Raw genomic sequence first — 17,447 nt, forward strand, 5'->3', positions numbered from 1 at the left:
TAAGATGGAGGATAGACTAGAATGATACTTTGATAAGTCGATCTGGACGCCACAAAGATCAATCTAGGATTTCGACAATTTAAACAGACCAAATTTAAAACAACCATATCTTCTTACACAAAAGTCCAATGCAATCATGGTTGGACAATCTAGAAAGAACACGTTCTGAACTTGAAACCCACCTAGATTAGTCTTGTTTTCACATGCAATGGATGACTTCAAATTCAGGTTCAAATGCATTTGCTGTTCTGCCCATAAACAACATCAATTCCTTCACTTATTTGCATATCAACCCAAATTCGAGTAGCCCAGCATCAAAAGAACAATTAAGGGCTTTTCTCATCTCCAAGTTCCAATTGTAGGCAAATAAACATCCTTGAACCAATTTCAAACTGATTGCTAATTTTTAACTCTGACGCAGCTTCAATCATTCCAATTTGACTCGTCAAGGCCCTTTGTAGTTGTTTCGCTCTCGCTCTTGTCATTGGACCATCTGAATCCTCTTGCACATTAGTTTTAGCTTTACAAGATGGATTATAATTCCCATGATGCACATCATCAGCCCCGGGTTGAAAATGATTTGTCCTCGAATCGTCATCGTCAGCCCCGGATTATGGAGTCAAATCTTTCACATTAAAAGTAGCTGATACGTTGTAATTACCAGGAAGATCTACCTTATACGCATTGTCATTCACCTTCTCTATAATCCGAAATGGACCATCAGCCCTTGGCATCAACTTGGACTTACGTTTGCTTGGGAATCTGCCCTTGCTAATATGAATCCAAACAAGATCTCCAGGTTCAAACCTAACCATTTTCCGCCCCTTGTTAGCCTGTTTAGCATACTTTATCGTTTTCTCCTCAATATGTAATCGAACCTGCTCATGTAGTTTCTTCATCAATTCTGCCTTTCTAATTCCATCCATAGATGTCCTCTCATCAATTGGAATATGAATAAGATCAATAGGAACACAAGGATTAAAGCCATACACAACCTCAAATGGTGAAAATTTTGTAGCCCCATGCACACTACGATTATATGCAAACTCCACAATAGGCAAACAAGTATCCCAACTCTTCAAATTCTTATGTATAACATCTCGTAACAAAGAAGATAAAGTTCGGTTTACTACCTCAGTTTGTCCATCAGTTTGTGGATGACATGCCGTACTGAAAAGTAACTTCGTTCCAAGCTTCCTCCAAAGAGTCTTCCAAAAGTGGCTTAAGAACTTTGTATCACGATCAGAGACAATGCTTTTAGGAACTCCATGCAAACGAACAATCTCTTGAAAGAACAAATCAGCAACATGTACTGCATCATCAGTTTTGTTGCAAGGAATGAAATGAGACATTTTGGAGAATCGATCAACCACGACCATTATTGAATCCTTTCCACGCTGTGTGCTTGGTAACCCAAGTGCAAAGTCCATGCTAACATCCATCCATGGTTGCTCTGGAATAGGCAATGGCATATACAGTCCATATGCATTCTCTTTACCCTTAGCTTTCTTGCAAATAGCACATCTCTCAATCACCTTGTGCACATCCCGTAACATGCTAGGGCAAAAGAAATGTTCTGATGTGCCGTGAATGATTCGAAAATCGGCAACAATAAATCTGACGAAAATGGATGAAGGATGGGTCTGGTTGTGTTGTCTTTCTTTTGGTGTTTAGGCTGGATTATAGTGATTTCAAGGTAAATAAGATGGAGGATAGACTAGAATGATACTTTGATAAGTCGATCTGGACGCCACAAAGATCAATCTAGGATTTCGACAATTTAAACAGACCAAATTTAAAACAACCATATCTTCTTACACAAAAGTCCAATGCAATCATGGTTGGACAATCTAGAAAGAACACGTTCTGAACTTGAAACCCACCTAGATTAGTCTTGTTTTCACATGCAATGGATGACTTCAAATTCAGGTTCAAATGCATTTGCTGTTCTGCCCATAAACAACATCAATTCCTTCACTTATTTGCATATCAACCCAAATTCGAGTAGCCCAGCATCAAAAGAACAATTAAGGGCTTTTCTCATCTCCAAGTTCCAATTGTAGGCAAATAAACATCCTTGAACCAATTTCAAACTGATTGCTAATTTTTAACTCTGACGCAGCTTCAATCATTCCAATTTGACTCGTCAAGGCCCTTTGTAGTTGTTTCGCTCTCGCTCTTGTCATTGGACCATCTGAATCCTCTTGCACATTAGTTTTAGCTTTACAAGATGGATTATAATTCCCATGATGCACATCATCAGCCCCGGGTTGAAAATGATTTGTCCTCGAATCGTCATCGTCAGCCCCGGATTATGGAGTCAAATCTTTCACATTAAAAGTAGCTGATACGTTGTAATTACCAGGAAGATCTACCTTATACGCATTGTCATTCACCTTCTCTATAATCCGAAATGGACCATCAGCCCTTGGCATCAACTTGGACTTACGTTTGCTTGGGAATCTGCCCTTGCTAATATGAATCCAAACAAGATCTCCAGGTTCAAACCTAACCATTTTCCGCCCCTTGTTAGCCTGTTTAGCATACTTTATCGTTTTCTCCTCAATATGTAATCGAACCTGCTCATGTAGTTTCTTCATCAATTCTGCCTTTCTAATTCCATCCATAGATGTCCTCTCATCAATTGGAATATGAATAAGATCAATAGGAACACAAGGATTAAAGCCATACACAACCTCAAATGGTGAAAATTTTGTAGCCCCATGCACACTACGATTATATGCAAACTCCACAATAGGCAAACAAGTATCCCAACTCTTCAAATTCTTATGTATAACATCTCGTAACAAAGAAGATAAAGTTCGGTTTACTACCTCAGTTTGTCCATCAGTTTGTGGATGACATGCCGTACTGAAAAGTAACTTCGTTCCAAGCTTCCTCCAAAGAGTCTTCCAAAAGTGGCTTAAGAACTTTGTATCACGATCAGAGACAATGCTTTTAGGAACTCCATGCAAACGAACAATCTCTTGAAAGAACAAATCAGCAACATGTACTGCATCATCAGTTTTGTTGCAAGGAATGAAATGAGACATTTTGGAGAATCGATCAACCACGACCATTATTGAATCCTTTCCACGCTGTGTGCTTGGTAACCCAAGTGCAAAGTCCATGCTAACATCCATCCATGGTTGCTCTGGAATAGGCAATGGCATATACAGTCCATATGCATTCTCTTTACCCTTAGCTTTCTTGCAAATAGCACATCTCTCAATCACCTTGTGCACATCCCGTAACATGCTAGGGCAAAAGAAATGTTCTGATGTGCCGTGAATGATTCGAAAATCGGCAACAATAAATCTGACGAAAATGGATGAAGGATGGGTCTGGTTGTGTTGTCTTTCTTTTGGTGTTTAGGCTGGATTATAGTGATTTCAAGGTAAATAAGATGGAGGATAGACTAGAATGATACTTTGATAAGTCGATCTGGACGCCACAAAGATCAATCTAGGATTTCGACAATTTAAACAGACCAAATTTAAAACAACCATATCTTCTTACACAAAAGTCCAATGCAATCATGGTTGGACAATCTAGAAAGAACACGTTCTGAACTTGAAACCCACCTAGATTAGTCTTGTTTTCACATGCAATGGATGACTTCAAATTCAGGTTCAAATGCATTTGCTGTTCTGCCCATAAACAACATCAATTCCTTCACTTATTTGCATATCAACCCAAATTCGAGTAGCCCAGCATCAAAAGAACAATTAAGGGCTTTTCTCATCTCCAAGTTCCAATTGTAGGCAAATAAACATCCTTGAACCAATTTCAAACTGATTGCTAATTTTTAACTCTGACGCAGCTTCAATCATTCCAATTTGACTCGTCAAGGCCCTTTGTAGTTGTTTCGCTCTCGCTCTTGTCATTGGACCATCTGAATCCTCTTGCACATTAGTTTTAGCTTTACAAGATGGATTATAATTCCCATGATGCACATCATCAGCCCCGGGTTGAAAATGATTTGTCCTCGAATCGTCATCGTCAGCCCCGGATTATGGAGTCAAATCTTTCACATTAAAAGTAGCTGATACGTTGTAATTACCAGGAAGATCTACCTTATACGCATTGTCATTCACCTTCTCTATAATCCGAAATGGACCATCAGCCCTTGGCATCAACTTGGACTTACGTTTGCTTGGGAATCTGCCCTTGCTAATATGAATCCAAACAAGATCTCCAGGTTCAAACCTAACCATTTTCCGCCCCTTGTTAGCCTGTTTAGCATACTTTATCGTTTTCTCCTCAATATGTAATCGAACCTGCTCATGTAGTTTCTTCATCAATTCTGCCTTTCTAATTCCATCCATAGATGTCCTCTCATCAATTGGAATATGAATAAGATCAATAGGAACACAAGGATTAAAGCCATACACAACCTCAAATGGTGAAAATTTTGTAGCCCCATGCACACTACGATTATATGCAAACTCCACAATAGGCAAACAAGTATCCCAACTCTTCAAATTCTTATGTATAACATCTCGTAACAAAGAAGATAAAGTTCGGTTTACTACCTCAGTTTGTCCATCAGTTTGTGGATGACATGCCGTACTGAAAAGTAACTTCGTTCCAAGCTTCCTCCAAAGAGTCTTCCAAAAGTGGCTTAAGAACTTTGTATCACGATCAGAGACAATGCTTTTAGGAACTCCATGCAAACGAACAATCTCTTGAAAGAACAAATCAGCAACATGTACTGCATCATCAGTTTTGTTGCAAGGAATGAAATGAGACATTTTGGAGAATCGATCAACCACGACCATTATTGAATCCTTTCCACGCTGTGTGCTTGGTAACCCAAGTGCAAAGTCCATGCTAACATCCATCCATGGTTGCTCTGGAATAGGCAATGGCATATACAGTCCATATGCATTCTCTTTACCCTTAGCTTTCTTGCAAATAGCACATCTCTCAATCACCTTGTGCACATCCCGTAACATGCTAGGGCAAAAGAAATGTTCTGATGTGCCGTGAATGATTCGAAAATCGGCAACAATAAATCTGACGAAAATGGATGAAGGATGGGTCTGGTTGTGTTGTCTTTCTTTTGGTGTTTAGGCTGGATTATAGTGATTTCAAGGTAAATAAGATGGAGGATAGACTAGAATGATACTTTGATAAGTCGATCTGGACGCCACAAAGATCAATCTAGGATTTCGACAATTTAAACAGACCAAATTTAAAACAACCATATCTTCTTACACAAAAGTCCAATGCAATCATGGTTGGACAATCTAGAAAGAACACGTTCTGAACTTGAAACCCACCTAGATTAGTCTTGTTTTCACATGCAATGGATGACTTCAAATTCAGGTTCAAATGCATTTGCTGTTCTGCCCATAAACAACATCAATTCCTTCACTTATTTGCATATCAACCCAAATTCGAGTAGCCCAGCATCAAAAGAACAATTAAGGGCTTTTCTCATCTCCAAGTTCCAATTGTAGGCAAATAAACATCCTTGAACCAATTTCAAACTGATTGCTAATTTTTAACTCTGACGCAGCTTCAATCATTCCAATTTGACTCGTCAAGGCCCTTTGTAGTTGTTTCGCTCTCGCTCTTGTCATTGGACCATCTGAATCCTCTTGCACATTAGTTTTAGCTTTACAAGATGGATTATAATTCCCATGATGCACATCATCAGCCCCGGGTTGAAAATGATTTGTCCTCGAATCGTCATCGTCAGCCCCGGATTATGGAGTCAAATCTTTCACATTAAAAGTAGCTGATACGTTGTAATTACCAGGAAGATCTACCTTATACGCATTGTCATTCACCTTCTCTATAATCCGAAATGGACCATCAGCCCTTGGCATCAACTTGGACTTACGTTTGCTTGGGAATCTGCCCTTGCTAATATGAATCCAAACAAGATCTCCAGGTTCAAACCTAACCATTTTCCGCCCCTTGTTAGCCTGTTTAGCATACTTTATCGTTTTCTCCTCAATATGTAATCGAACCTGCTCATGTAGTTTCTTCATCAATTCTGCCTTTCTAATTCCATCCATAGATGTCCTCTCATCAATTGGAATATGAATAAGATCAATAGGAACACAAGGATTAAAGCCATACACAACCTCAAATGGTGAAAATTTTGTAGCCCCATGCACACTACGATTATATGCAAACTCCACAATAGGCAAACAAGTATCCCAACTCTTCAAATTCTTATGTATAACATCTCGTAACAAAGAAGATAAAGTTCGGTTTACTACCTCAGTTTGTCCATCAGTTTGTGGATGACATGCCGTACTGAAAAGTAACTTCGTTCCAAGCTTCCTCCAAAGAGTCTTCCAAAAGTGGCTTAAGAACTTTGTATCACGATCAGAGACAATGCTTTTAGGAACTCCATGCAAACGAACAATCTCTTGAAAGAACAAATCAGCAACATGTACTGCATCATCAGTTTTGTTGCAAGGAATGAAATGAGACATTTTGGAGAATCGATCAACCACGACCATTATTGAATCCTTTCCACGCTGTGTGCTTGGTAACCCAAGTGCAAAGTCCATGCTAACATCCATCCATGGTTGCTCTGGAATAGGCAATGGCATATACAGTCCATATGCATTCTCTTTACCCTTAGCTTTCTTGCAAATAGCACATCTCTCAATCACCTTGTGCACATCCCGTAACATGCTAGGGCAAAAGAAATGTTCTGATGTGCCGTGAATGATTCGAAAATCGGCAACAATAAATCTGACGAAAATGGATGAAGGATGGGTCTGGTTGTGTTGTCTTTCTTTTGGTGTTTAGGCTGGATTATAGTGATTTCAAGGTAAATAAGATGGAGGATAGACTAGAATGATACTTTGATAAGTCGATCTGGACGCCACAAAGATCAATCTAGGATTTCGACAATTTAAACAGACCAAATTTAAAACAACCATATCTTCTTACACAAAAGTCCAATGCAATCATGGTTGGACAATCTAGAAAGAACACGTTCTGAACTTGAAACCCACCTAGATTAGTCTTGTTTTCACATGCAATGGATGACTTCAAATTCAGGTTCAAATGCATTTGCTGTTCTGCCCATAAACAACATCAATTCCTTCACTTATTTGCATATCAACCCAAATTCGAGTAGCCCAGCATCAAAAGAACAATTAAGGGCTTTTCTCATCTCCAAGTTCCAATTGTAGGCAAATAAACATCCTTGAACCAATTTCAAACTGATTGCTAATTTTTAACTCTGACGCAGCTTCAATCATTCCAATTTGACTCGTCAAGGCCCTTTGTAGTTGTTTCGCTCTCGCTCTTGTCATTGGACCATCTGAATCCTCTTGCACATTAGTTTTAGCTTTACAAGATGGATTATAATTCCCATGATGCACATCATCAGCCCCGGGTTGAAAATGATTTGTCCTCGAATCGTCATCGTCAGCCCCGGATTATGGAGTCAAATCTTTCACATTAAAAGTAGCTGATACGTTGTAATTACCAGGAAGATCTACCTTATACGCATTGTCATTCACCTTCTCTATAATCCGAAATGGACCATCAGCCCTTGGCATCAACTTGGACTTACGTTTGCTTGGGAATCTGCCCTTGCTAATATGAATCCAAACAAGATCTCCAGGTTCAAACCTAACCATTTTCCGCCCCTTGTTAGCCTGTTTAGCATACTTTATCGTTTTCTCCTCAATATGTAATCGAACCTGCTCATGTAGTTTCTTCATCAATTCTGCCTTTCTAATTCCATCCATAGATGTCCTCTCATCAATTGGAATATGAATAAGATCAATAGGAACACAAGGATTAAAGCCATACACAACCTCAAATGGTGAAAATTTTGTAGCCCCATGCACACTACGATTATATGCAAACTCCACAATAGGCAAACAAGTATCCCAACTCTTCAAATTCTTATGTATAACATCTCGTAACAAAGAAGATAAAGTTCGGTTTACTACCTCAGTTTGTCCATCAGTTTGTGGATGACATGCCGTACTGAAAAGTAACTTCGTTCCAAGCTTCCTCCAAAGAGTCTTCCAAAAGTGGCTTAAGAACTTTGTATCACGATCAGAGACAATGCTTTTAGGAACTCCATGCAAACGAACAATCTCTTGAAAGAACAAATCAGCAACATGTACTGCATCATCAGTTTTGTTGCAAGGAATGAAATGAGACATTTTGGAGAATCGATCAACCACGACCATTATTGAATCCTTTCCACGCTGTGTGCTTGGTAACCCAAGTGCAAAGTCCATGCTAACATCCATCCATGGTTGCTCTGGAATAGGCAATGGCATATACAGTCCATATGCATTCTCTTTACCCTTAGCTTTCTTGCAAATAGCACATCTCTCAATCACCTTGTGCACATCCCGTAACATGCTAGGGCAAAAGAAATGTTCTTTCAGCAGCTCATAAGTCTTCTTCTCCCCAAAATGACCACTAAGACCACCACCATGAGCCTCTCGCACAAGCAACTCCCGTAACGATCCTGAAGGAATACACATTCTGCCCATTTTGAACAAGTAACCTTCATGCATAAAGAACCCATCACAAGCTCCCTTTGCACATTCAACAACCACATTAGCAAAGTAGGAATCATTAGCATACTGTTCCTTCACTTGTTCAAAACCCATCAGCTTTGCATTCAACATAGAGATCAGTGCAAACCTCCTAGAAAGAGCATCAGCAACCACATTAACTTGCCCTTTCTTGTACTTTATGACATAAGGAAATGACTCCATAAACTCCATCCATTTAGCATGTCTGCGATTCAGCTTGCTTTGCCCCTTAAGATACTTCAAGGATTCATGATCAGTATGTATAACAAATTCTTTAGGCAACAAGTAGTGTTGCCATACCTCTAGAGCCCGAATCAAAGCATAGAACTCCTTGTCGTAAATAGAGTAGTTCAAACGTGCTCCATTTAACTTTTCACTGAAGAATGCAATCGGCCTTTTTTCTTGCAGCAAGACAGCCCCAATTCCAACTCCGGAAGCATCGCACTCTATTTCGAATGTTTTAGCAAAGTCTGGAAGTGTTAAAACTGGAGCAGTACACAACTTCTCCTTAATTAGCTCAAATGTTTTATGCGCATCTTCACTCCATCTAAAGTCGTTCCCTTTTTTCAAGTATTCTGTCATAGGAGCAACAATAGAGCTGAAGTCTTTCACAAATCGCCTGTAGAAAGAAGCTAAACCATGGAAACTCCTCACATCAGCGATACTAGCAGGTTTTGGCCAGTCCCGAATTGCCTCAATTTTCTCCTCATCAACCTTAACTCCCCTGCTAGAGATAATATACCCGAGAAACACGACACTTTCTTTACAGAAGTAACACTTTGTGAGTTTCCCATACAACTTAGAATCTCGCAAAGTTTCAAACACAACTCTAAGATGCTTTATATGATCATCAAAGGTCTTGCTATACACCAGGATATCATCAAAATATACTACAACAAACAGCCCAATATACTTCCTCAAAACATGATTCATAAGCCTCATAAATGTACTAGGCGCATTAGATAACCCAAACGGCATTACCATCCATTCATATAACCCCTGTTTAGTTTTAAATGCTGTTTTCCATTCATCTCCTTCTTTCATTCTAATTTGGTGATAACCACTCATCAAATCGACTTTAGAAAACAATGCAGCTCCATGCAACTCATCAAGCAAATCATCAAGTCTGGGTATAGGAAATCGATACTTAACTGTTATTTTGTTGATAGCGCGGCTGTCCATACACATCCTCATGGTACCATCTTTCTTCGGTACAAGCAAGGTAGGTACGGAATATGGACTAAGTGATTCTCGCACATAGCCCTTCTCTAAGAGCTCACCAACCTGCCTTTGAATCTCTTTTGCTTCCTCTGGATTACATCTGTATGCTGGTCTGTTAGGAAGTGAAGCTCCCGGCACCAAATCAATTTGATGCTCAATTCCACGAATAGGTGGTAACCCTTTAGGTAATTCATCTAGAAACACAGCTTTAAATTCTTCAAGCAATTCTTTAATCTGTATTGGTAAGTCCAATCCTTCTACTTGTAGTAATTGCTTTGCCCAGATCATGAAATCAGCCCCTTACGTGATTTCACCTCCTTTTGTTGGCTTCGTATCTGATCCTCTCTAACCTGTTGAGAACTCAATGGTAACAAGTTCACCTTCCTTCCATTCAGCATAAAAGAATAAGTGTTCTTTCATCCATTGTAGGTCACATCCTTATCAAACTGCCATGGACGACCCAGCAACAAATGGCTAGCTGACATCGGCAAAACGTCACACAAAACCTCGTCATGATAGGTTTTAATGGAAAAAGGTACACGAACTTGCTTTGTCACCCGAATCTCCCCATTCTCATTCAGCCATCGCAAACTGTACGGCCTGGGATGTGGAAGGGTAGTTAAACCCAATTTCTCCACCAAGGTAGTTGACGCAACATTAGTGCAACTTCCATTGTCAATGATCATCCCACACACCTTATCTCGAATCTGACATCGAGTATGAAAGATGTTCTCGCGTTGCTCATCACTAACGTCAATTTGTGCATTCAGAACCCGTTGCACAACCAATAAATCTCCCTTCACTGGCTCGAAATCCTCTTCTTGTTCAGCCACTTGTACCTCATCTTCATCTTCAGTTTCAACCTCATCTCCATTGATCAGCTCTCCATGATCCCCATGCAAAATCATCACCCTTTTAGTTGGACATTCCGAAGCAATGTGCCCATGTCCTAAGCACTTGAAGCACTTGATGTCCCGAGACCTCCTAGGATGTTGAGGTTCTGTCACCACCTCCTTTCCCTTCAAAAAATCAGAACTGGTATTCCCCTTAGTAAACTCCACCTTCTCATCTCGTTTAAGTGTGCTCCATGTTCGTGTAGGTGTAGAAAGAGCCCTTGTTGTGCTTGACGTAGTTACACCAGTTCGGACACCTCCTCGTTTTTGCTGCCTCTCTACTCGAGTTGCAAGCTTTATAACTTTCTCAAGGAAGATGTACGGCTGTAATTCAACAACATTAGCTATATCCTTCCTCAACCCTCCAAGAAATCTAGCTATTGTTTGCTCTTGAGGTTCCATCAATTCACATCGAATCAGTAGCAACTCAAACTCTTTCACATACTCTTCCACGCTCAAAGATCCTTGTCGCAAAGTTTGAAGTCTGATGTATAGCTCCTGTTTATAGTAATCAGGAACAAATCTCTTCTTCATCACTCTTTTCATAGTTGCCCACGTTGTAATCTCCTCTTCTCCATCCCTTCTCCTCTGAATCTTCAAGTTTTCCCACCATAAAAGAGCATAATCTGTAAACTCAAGTGCTGCCACCTTGCACTTCCTTTCTTCAGAATATTCATACCATTCAAACACCTTTTCAACCTTCTGAATCCACTCCAAGTATTCCTCAGGTGAACTATTTCCTCTAAACGGTGGAATCTTAAGTTTGAGACCATTAGGAGGATTAGAATTCTGCCTTCTTGGTCTGCCCCTATCATTGGCCTCATCATCCCCATTTGGATCTTCGTCAGCTTCTATAATATCATTTCGTGGCACCCTAAGTGCTTGCCTTTGTTGGGGTTGCAAATTATGTCTTTGCATCATTTGCATAAGGGTATTCAACTGTTCAGGAATTCCAGTCATTTCATCCCGAATCTCAGCATGAGATCGTTGTAAGCCCATAACCTGTGCCTGTTCCAAACTTAACCCTTTTGGCAAATCTTATTTATCTCGAAAAATAGAAGAAGACGAAGACACAACAAGAATAAAGTTTACGACTGGAAGAACACCGATTTAGACTCGAAATTACAAATCTGACTTTTGTTTGGACCAGAACTGATTGAAAACAAAAAAAAATGTGAAAGTGATGAAAATGACTCAAACAACAGCCAAATATCCCAAATATGATGATAATATACTAGCAGGAACAAAATCAACAGAAACAAAACAAGTTTTGAAAGATAACGCAAAACAAACCCATTACAACAAAACAAAACCTGATTATGGAACCTAAAGAAAACAACAAATCTTAGTTTATAGGTCGTTCTATCATGTCTCCTAAACCCCTTGTATGATCAGTTTACGACATAATTGAACCTCAAATTAAAACCTCAAGAAACAGATATCCAAATATGCCTAAATTTAATATAAGGTGCGATCTCACCCCAATACATATAATTTGAAGTTTCAATTGATTATAAGATGGTTTGCTTATGGTTCACAAAGAGTAGTGTTTCTGTGGCAGAATTGAACCTCGAATTAAAACCTCAAGCAAACAATATTAAAATAAGCCCAGATTTTATATATGTTACGATCTCACCCCCGATAGATAGAATATGAAAGCCAAGTAAATCAGGTTTGATAGGAGTGTGATACAAAAATAACTTGTACCTAGGCACCAACACGATTGAAAATGAAAACCCCCACCCAACAAAAATTAATTCACGAATGGGAAGTTAAGGATGATGCCACGAAATTAGTTGTTCTTCGATAATTCATTTTCAGTTCTTTAGAGAACCAAGAAAGGGAGATTATCCCACCAACACACAACAAGTGGAGTTAGATGATTTTTCATCGAATGACTATACATCTATTTATTTTGATGTAAATAGTAGCAAGAAAGCTCTATGAAAAAATATCGGTTCCATTCGATGTTATCCAATGTGGAGTTAGAATAGTAGGCTAAGTAAATCAATGGATAAACTTGGTCCTCTTGAAAATACTAGTGTAAGTGAAGACCCGATTCTAAATGATTATAAAAAAAACACCTATAATTGGAGTCATAGTAATAGTAGTAATGTTGATCATTTAGTCGGTGTTAGGGACATTCAAAATTTAAACGTGGATGACACTTTTTTAGTTTTAGGTAGGGATAATAAAAAAGACGGTTATTCCATATATTTTGATATTCAAAATCAAGTTTTTGGGATTGACAATAATCATTCTTTTTTTAGTGAAGTAGAAAAAGAATTTTCTAGTTATTGGAATTCTAGTTATTTAAATAAAGGATCTAGGAGTGACGATTCCCCCTATGATTATTCTATGTATGATTATAGTTGGAATAATTACATCAATAGTTACATTGACATTTATCTTCGTTCTCAAATCGAGATTGCTACTTTTATTTTAAGTGGTAGTGAAAATTACAGCGAAAGTTACATTTCTACTTACATTTTGGGTGAAAGTAGAAATAGTAGTGGAAACAGGAATTCCAGGCTAAGAACTAGAGTGCGTAGGGCTTTGAACCCAAAAACATTACCCACAATGAAAGTAAACATGTTAGTAACAGAACCTTCTTCAAAAAGGTCTAAGGGGTAAGCTACATAAGCAATATATTGATTTTCTTCTCCAACAACGAGCTCGATGTCGTAGCATCGTCCCTTATAATGATCAAGACTGGTAAGCCCGACGGTCCACACAGTTGTCCATGTACTAGTAGATGATTCAACAACTATTAAGGCCCCTACTTCCTCAGGCGGAACTCTAGGTTGAGGAGTTACTCGGAATGCTGCCAAGATATCAGTATCTTTGGTTTCATAGTCAGGAGTATAATAAGTCAATTTATAATCTTTAACACCAGCCTTGAATCCAACACCTGCTTTAGTCTCTGTTTGTGGTGACATAAGCCCCTCCTTACAACTCATGAATTAAGAATTCTCACAGCAACAAGGTCTACTCGATAAGAATTAGGAGTTAATGAAACCTTTCACAGGAATCTTTCATAAAATTATCAACCAATACAATATTATCAACTAATCAAAATTTCATTATTAGACCATGGTATTTGATTCACCAAATACATCATTATTTTATACTCTTTAATATGTATGGCGCAACCCAATCCTTGTTTTTAAGGTTTCTAATCCTTAACGTTTTTGAATCAAAATATCTAAATAATAAGAAATCTCTTTTTGAAAGTAATATATGTTGTATATTAAATCGTAGATGTGAAAACATGCGGAACTCGTCTATGAATAAAAAAAAGAAAATTATAAAATAATAAGAATAGCTAGGTGTAAACCGATATGCTAATATGTTCTAATATGCTAAAATAAGAAATTAAAGGCCTATGGGATAGAAATAATGAATCCTAAATAGAATTCAGGTTTGAATTTTATAGATAATATGGAGAGTATTGTCTATAATGATAGATAAATGAAAGGCCTTCTGAAGCCTTTTTTTTATTCATTTACTTGATATTTTGAAAATAAGTTAGTTGAACTTATCACTCATTGAAATTGAAAATAAGTAAACAATTGAATTGGATTCGTTGGAAGGTACCAACAAGATTGGGTGCTAACTCCCATTTCTTATCATATTAATTAATGAACTTGCTATCGAACATTAATTTTGAACTCGAAAAGTTTCAAAAAAAAAAAGTTGACATATTTTTTATTTTTATTTATTATTATGAGAATCAATCCTACTACTTCTGGTCCTGGAGTTTCCGCGCTTGAAAAAAAGAACCTGGTACATCGCTCAAATCATTGGCCCAGTGCTAGATGTAGTTTTTCCCCCGGGCAAGATGCCTAATATTTACAACACTCTAGTAGTTAAGGGTCGAGATACTATCAGTCAATAAATTAATGTCACTTGTGAAGTACAATTATTAGGAAATAATCGAGTTCGAGCTGTAGCTATGAGTGCTACAGATGGTCTAATGAGAGAAATGGAAGTGATTGACACGGGAGCTCCCCTAAGTGTTCGAGTCGGCGGAGTGACTCTAGGACGTATTTTCAACGTGCTTGGAGAACCTGTTGATGATTTAGGTCCTGTAGATAGTTGGACAACATCCCCTATTCATGTATATGCGCATGCTTTTATACAGTTAGATACAAAATTATCTATTTTTGAAATAGGAATTAAGTCGTAGATCTTTTAGCCCCTTATTGTCGTTGAGGAAAAATCGGACTATTTGGGGGCACTGGAGTAGGTAAAACAGTACTAATTATGGAATTAATCAACAACATTGCGAAAGCTCAAGGGGGTGTATCTGTATTTGGCGGAGTAGGTGAACGTACTCATGAAGGAAACAATCTTTACATGGAAATGAAAGAATCCAGAGTAATTAATGAAGAAAATATTGCATAATCTAAAGTGGCTCCAGTTTATAGTCAGATGAACGAACCATCGGGAGCTCGTATGAGAGTTGGTTTGACTGCCCTAACTATGGCGGAATATTTCCAAGATGTTAATGAATAAGACGTACTTCTATTTATCGATAATATCTTTCGTTCCGTTCAAGCAGGATCCGAAGTATCCGCCTTATTGGGTAGAATGCCCTCTGTTGTGGGTTATCAACCCACCCTTAGTACCGAAGTGGGTTCTTTACAAGAAAGAATTACTTCTACCAAAGAAGGGTCCATAACTTATATTCAAACAGTTTATGTACCTGCGGACGATTTAACCGACCCTGCTCCTGCCACGACATTTGCACATTTAGATGCTACTATTGTACTATCAAGAGGATTAGCTGCTAAAAGGTATCTATCCAGCAGTCGGCCCTTTAGATTCAGTATCAACTATGCTCCAACCTCAGATCGTTGGCGAGGAACATTATGAAACTGCGCAAAGAGTTAAGCAAACTTTACAACGTTACAAAGAACTTCAAGACATTATAGTTATCCTTGGGGTGGATGAATTATCTGAAGAGGATCGCTTAACTGTAGCAAGAGCATGAAAAATTGAGTGTTTCTTATCACAACCCTTTTTCATAGCCGAAGTATTTACCGGTTCCCCGGGAAAATATATTGGTCTAGCATAAACAATTATAGGGTTTAAAATGATCCTTTTATAGAGAATTAGATAGTCTTCCTAAGCAGGCCTTTTATTTAGTAGGTAACATTAATGAAGCTACTGCGAAGGCTACGGACTTAGAAATGGAGAACAACTTGAAGAAATGATCTTAAGTCTTTGTGTCTTGACCCGAAATCGAATTGTTTGGGATTCAGAAGTGAAAGAAATCATTTTATCTACTAATAGTGGGCAAATTGGTGGATTACCTAATCACGTGCTTATTGCCATAGCCGTTGATAGAACCGCAAGAAGGTGAGACGAGATGTGTGAACGTGTGAGGATATTTAGAGTGTTTGAGCGAAACACGAGGGACGTGAGGATATTGTTTTTCAGTCCACTAACAAATGTTTGCTGGTACAATCATGTTAGATCAAAACAACACACCAGCCCCTCCCGAGACAGAGCTTAAGTTTCAAATGCAAGTCATGACGCAAATGATGAAGACGATGACTTTTGTGATGGGGAACGTGTGTGAAAGACTTGATAGGGTGGAGAAACATGGTAATAAGGCTGGTACAAGCACCCAAGACATGAGGAAGGTTAGGGCTGAACCGAAAGCAAACAACGGTAGTAGGGCCGAATGTCCAAGATGGGCTGATTATGAGGATTTTGAGGAGGATGTGGATGATACTAGTGATGGTAGTTTTGAGGATGAGGCCATAGACTATCGAGAATGTTTTTGATACGGTTCAGCCTTGTTTTGGCGTAAAAGTTTCTACCGTTTAGTTTTACGCAATTGATCACAACTTCAAATCCAACCGTTGGATCCATCTGAAACTTTACCAGAAGATTCCAAAGGTATTTTTCTATGTTGGGGTAAAGTTTCAGGTGAATCCACGTTTGGGAAGGACTTGCAATATAGGTCAGAACAGGCTATACGAATTATATTATTTACTTCCTTTTGACTTGTGGACTTCCTATTTGGTCAGGATCCTTTTTCTACAAGGATGTGGGATCTTGTTATGAGAATTTTCTAGTTCCACAAGGATCCTTAATGAGCTGCAATATAATCTCCAAGTGTGGCAATGATTCATTAATGTTTCAGAATCCTTTTCTTATAAGGATTCCTTATTCATCCTAGCTACACAAGGAAAGAAGGGTTGGTCATATTTAATGACAAATCAGTTATTTTTATTATTTTCTTTCATGTTTGGGCTTAATTAGAACTTTATTTTGAGCTAGGATCTAAGGCTTGTTTGGATCAGATTATGTGATGCGAACCTCGTGATCATGTGGTCATGCAACCCACAATCAAGATTGAGATCTGATCCCGGAAAGCCGAAATAGGTCTTATAGGAGTGTGACACAATGGAAACCTGCCCCAAGGCACCAACACTATTGGATTGAGTAGAATGACGCCACGAAGCCAATTAATCTTCGATAAGTCAGATTCAGTTCTTTCAAGAACTGAAGAATGCAAGAATCACTCTCACACGTTAAAACTGAAAAATTCAGAAGTAATTATCATCCAAGCTGCCGACATTTTGGCTTACATGAGTTTAAATAGTTCTTGAAAAGTTAACCCTAAAACTGACCCAAAACCCTAAACTAAAAAGCCCATAACCTGATCCAAACAAGCCTTGGATCCTAGCTTAAAACAAAGTTTTAATTAAGCCCAAACATGAAAGAAAATAGCTAATTTGTCATTAAATATCACTAGCTTTTCTTTCCTTGCATAGCT

The 17,447-nt window shown here is 38.5% G+C and overlaps 1 protein-coding gene and 1 pseudogene across 1 annotated transcript; one reads left to right on the top strand and one right to left on the bottom strand.

The window, feature by feature from the left end:
• Window positions 1-13,137: 13,137 nt before the first annotated feature.
• On the bottom strand, window positions 13,138-13,614 carry LOC127904881 (ribulose bisphosphate carboxylase large chain-like). The gene has a single exon (XM_052449913.1). It carries the CDS (start codon window positions 13,612-13,614, stop codon window positions 13,138-13,140), a length of 477 nt encoding a protein of 158 aa, XP_052305873.1.
• Window positions 13,615-14,359: 745 nt separating this feature from the next.
• On the top strand, window positions 14,360-15,873 carry LOC127904882 (ATP synthase subunit beta, chloroplastic-like; annotated as a pseudogene).
• Window positions 15,874-17,447: the final 1,574 nt, after the last annotated feature.

Source organism: Populus trichocarpa, unplaced genomic scaffold (genome assembly GCF_000002775.5).
Source record: "Populus trichocarpa isolate Nisqually-1 unplaced genomic scaffold, P.trichocarpa_v4.1 scaffold_1697, whole genome shotgun sequence".
Taxonomy (NCBI): domain Eukaryota; kingdom Viridiplantae; phylum Streptophyta; class Magnoliopsida; order Malpighiales; family Salicaceae; genus Populus; species Populus trichocarpa.

Coding starts and splice junctions, on each gene's coding strand:
- LOC127904881 (XM_052449913.1), bottom strand. CDS start 13,614: ATGAGTTGTAAGGAGGGGCTTATGTCACCACAAACAGAGACTAAAGCA.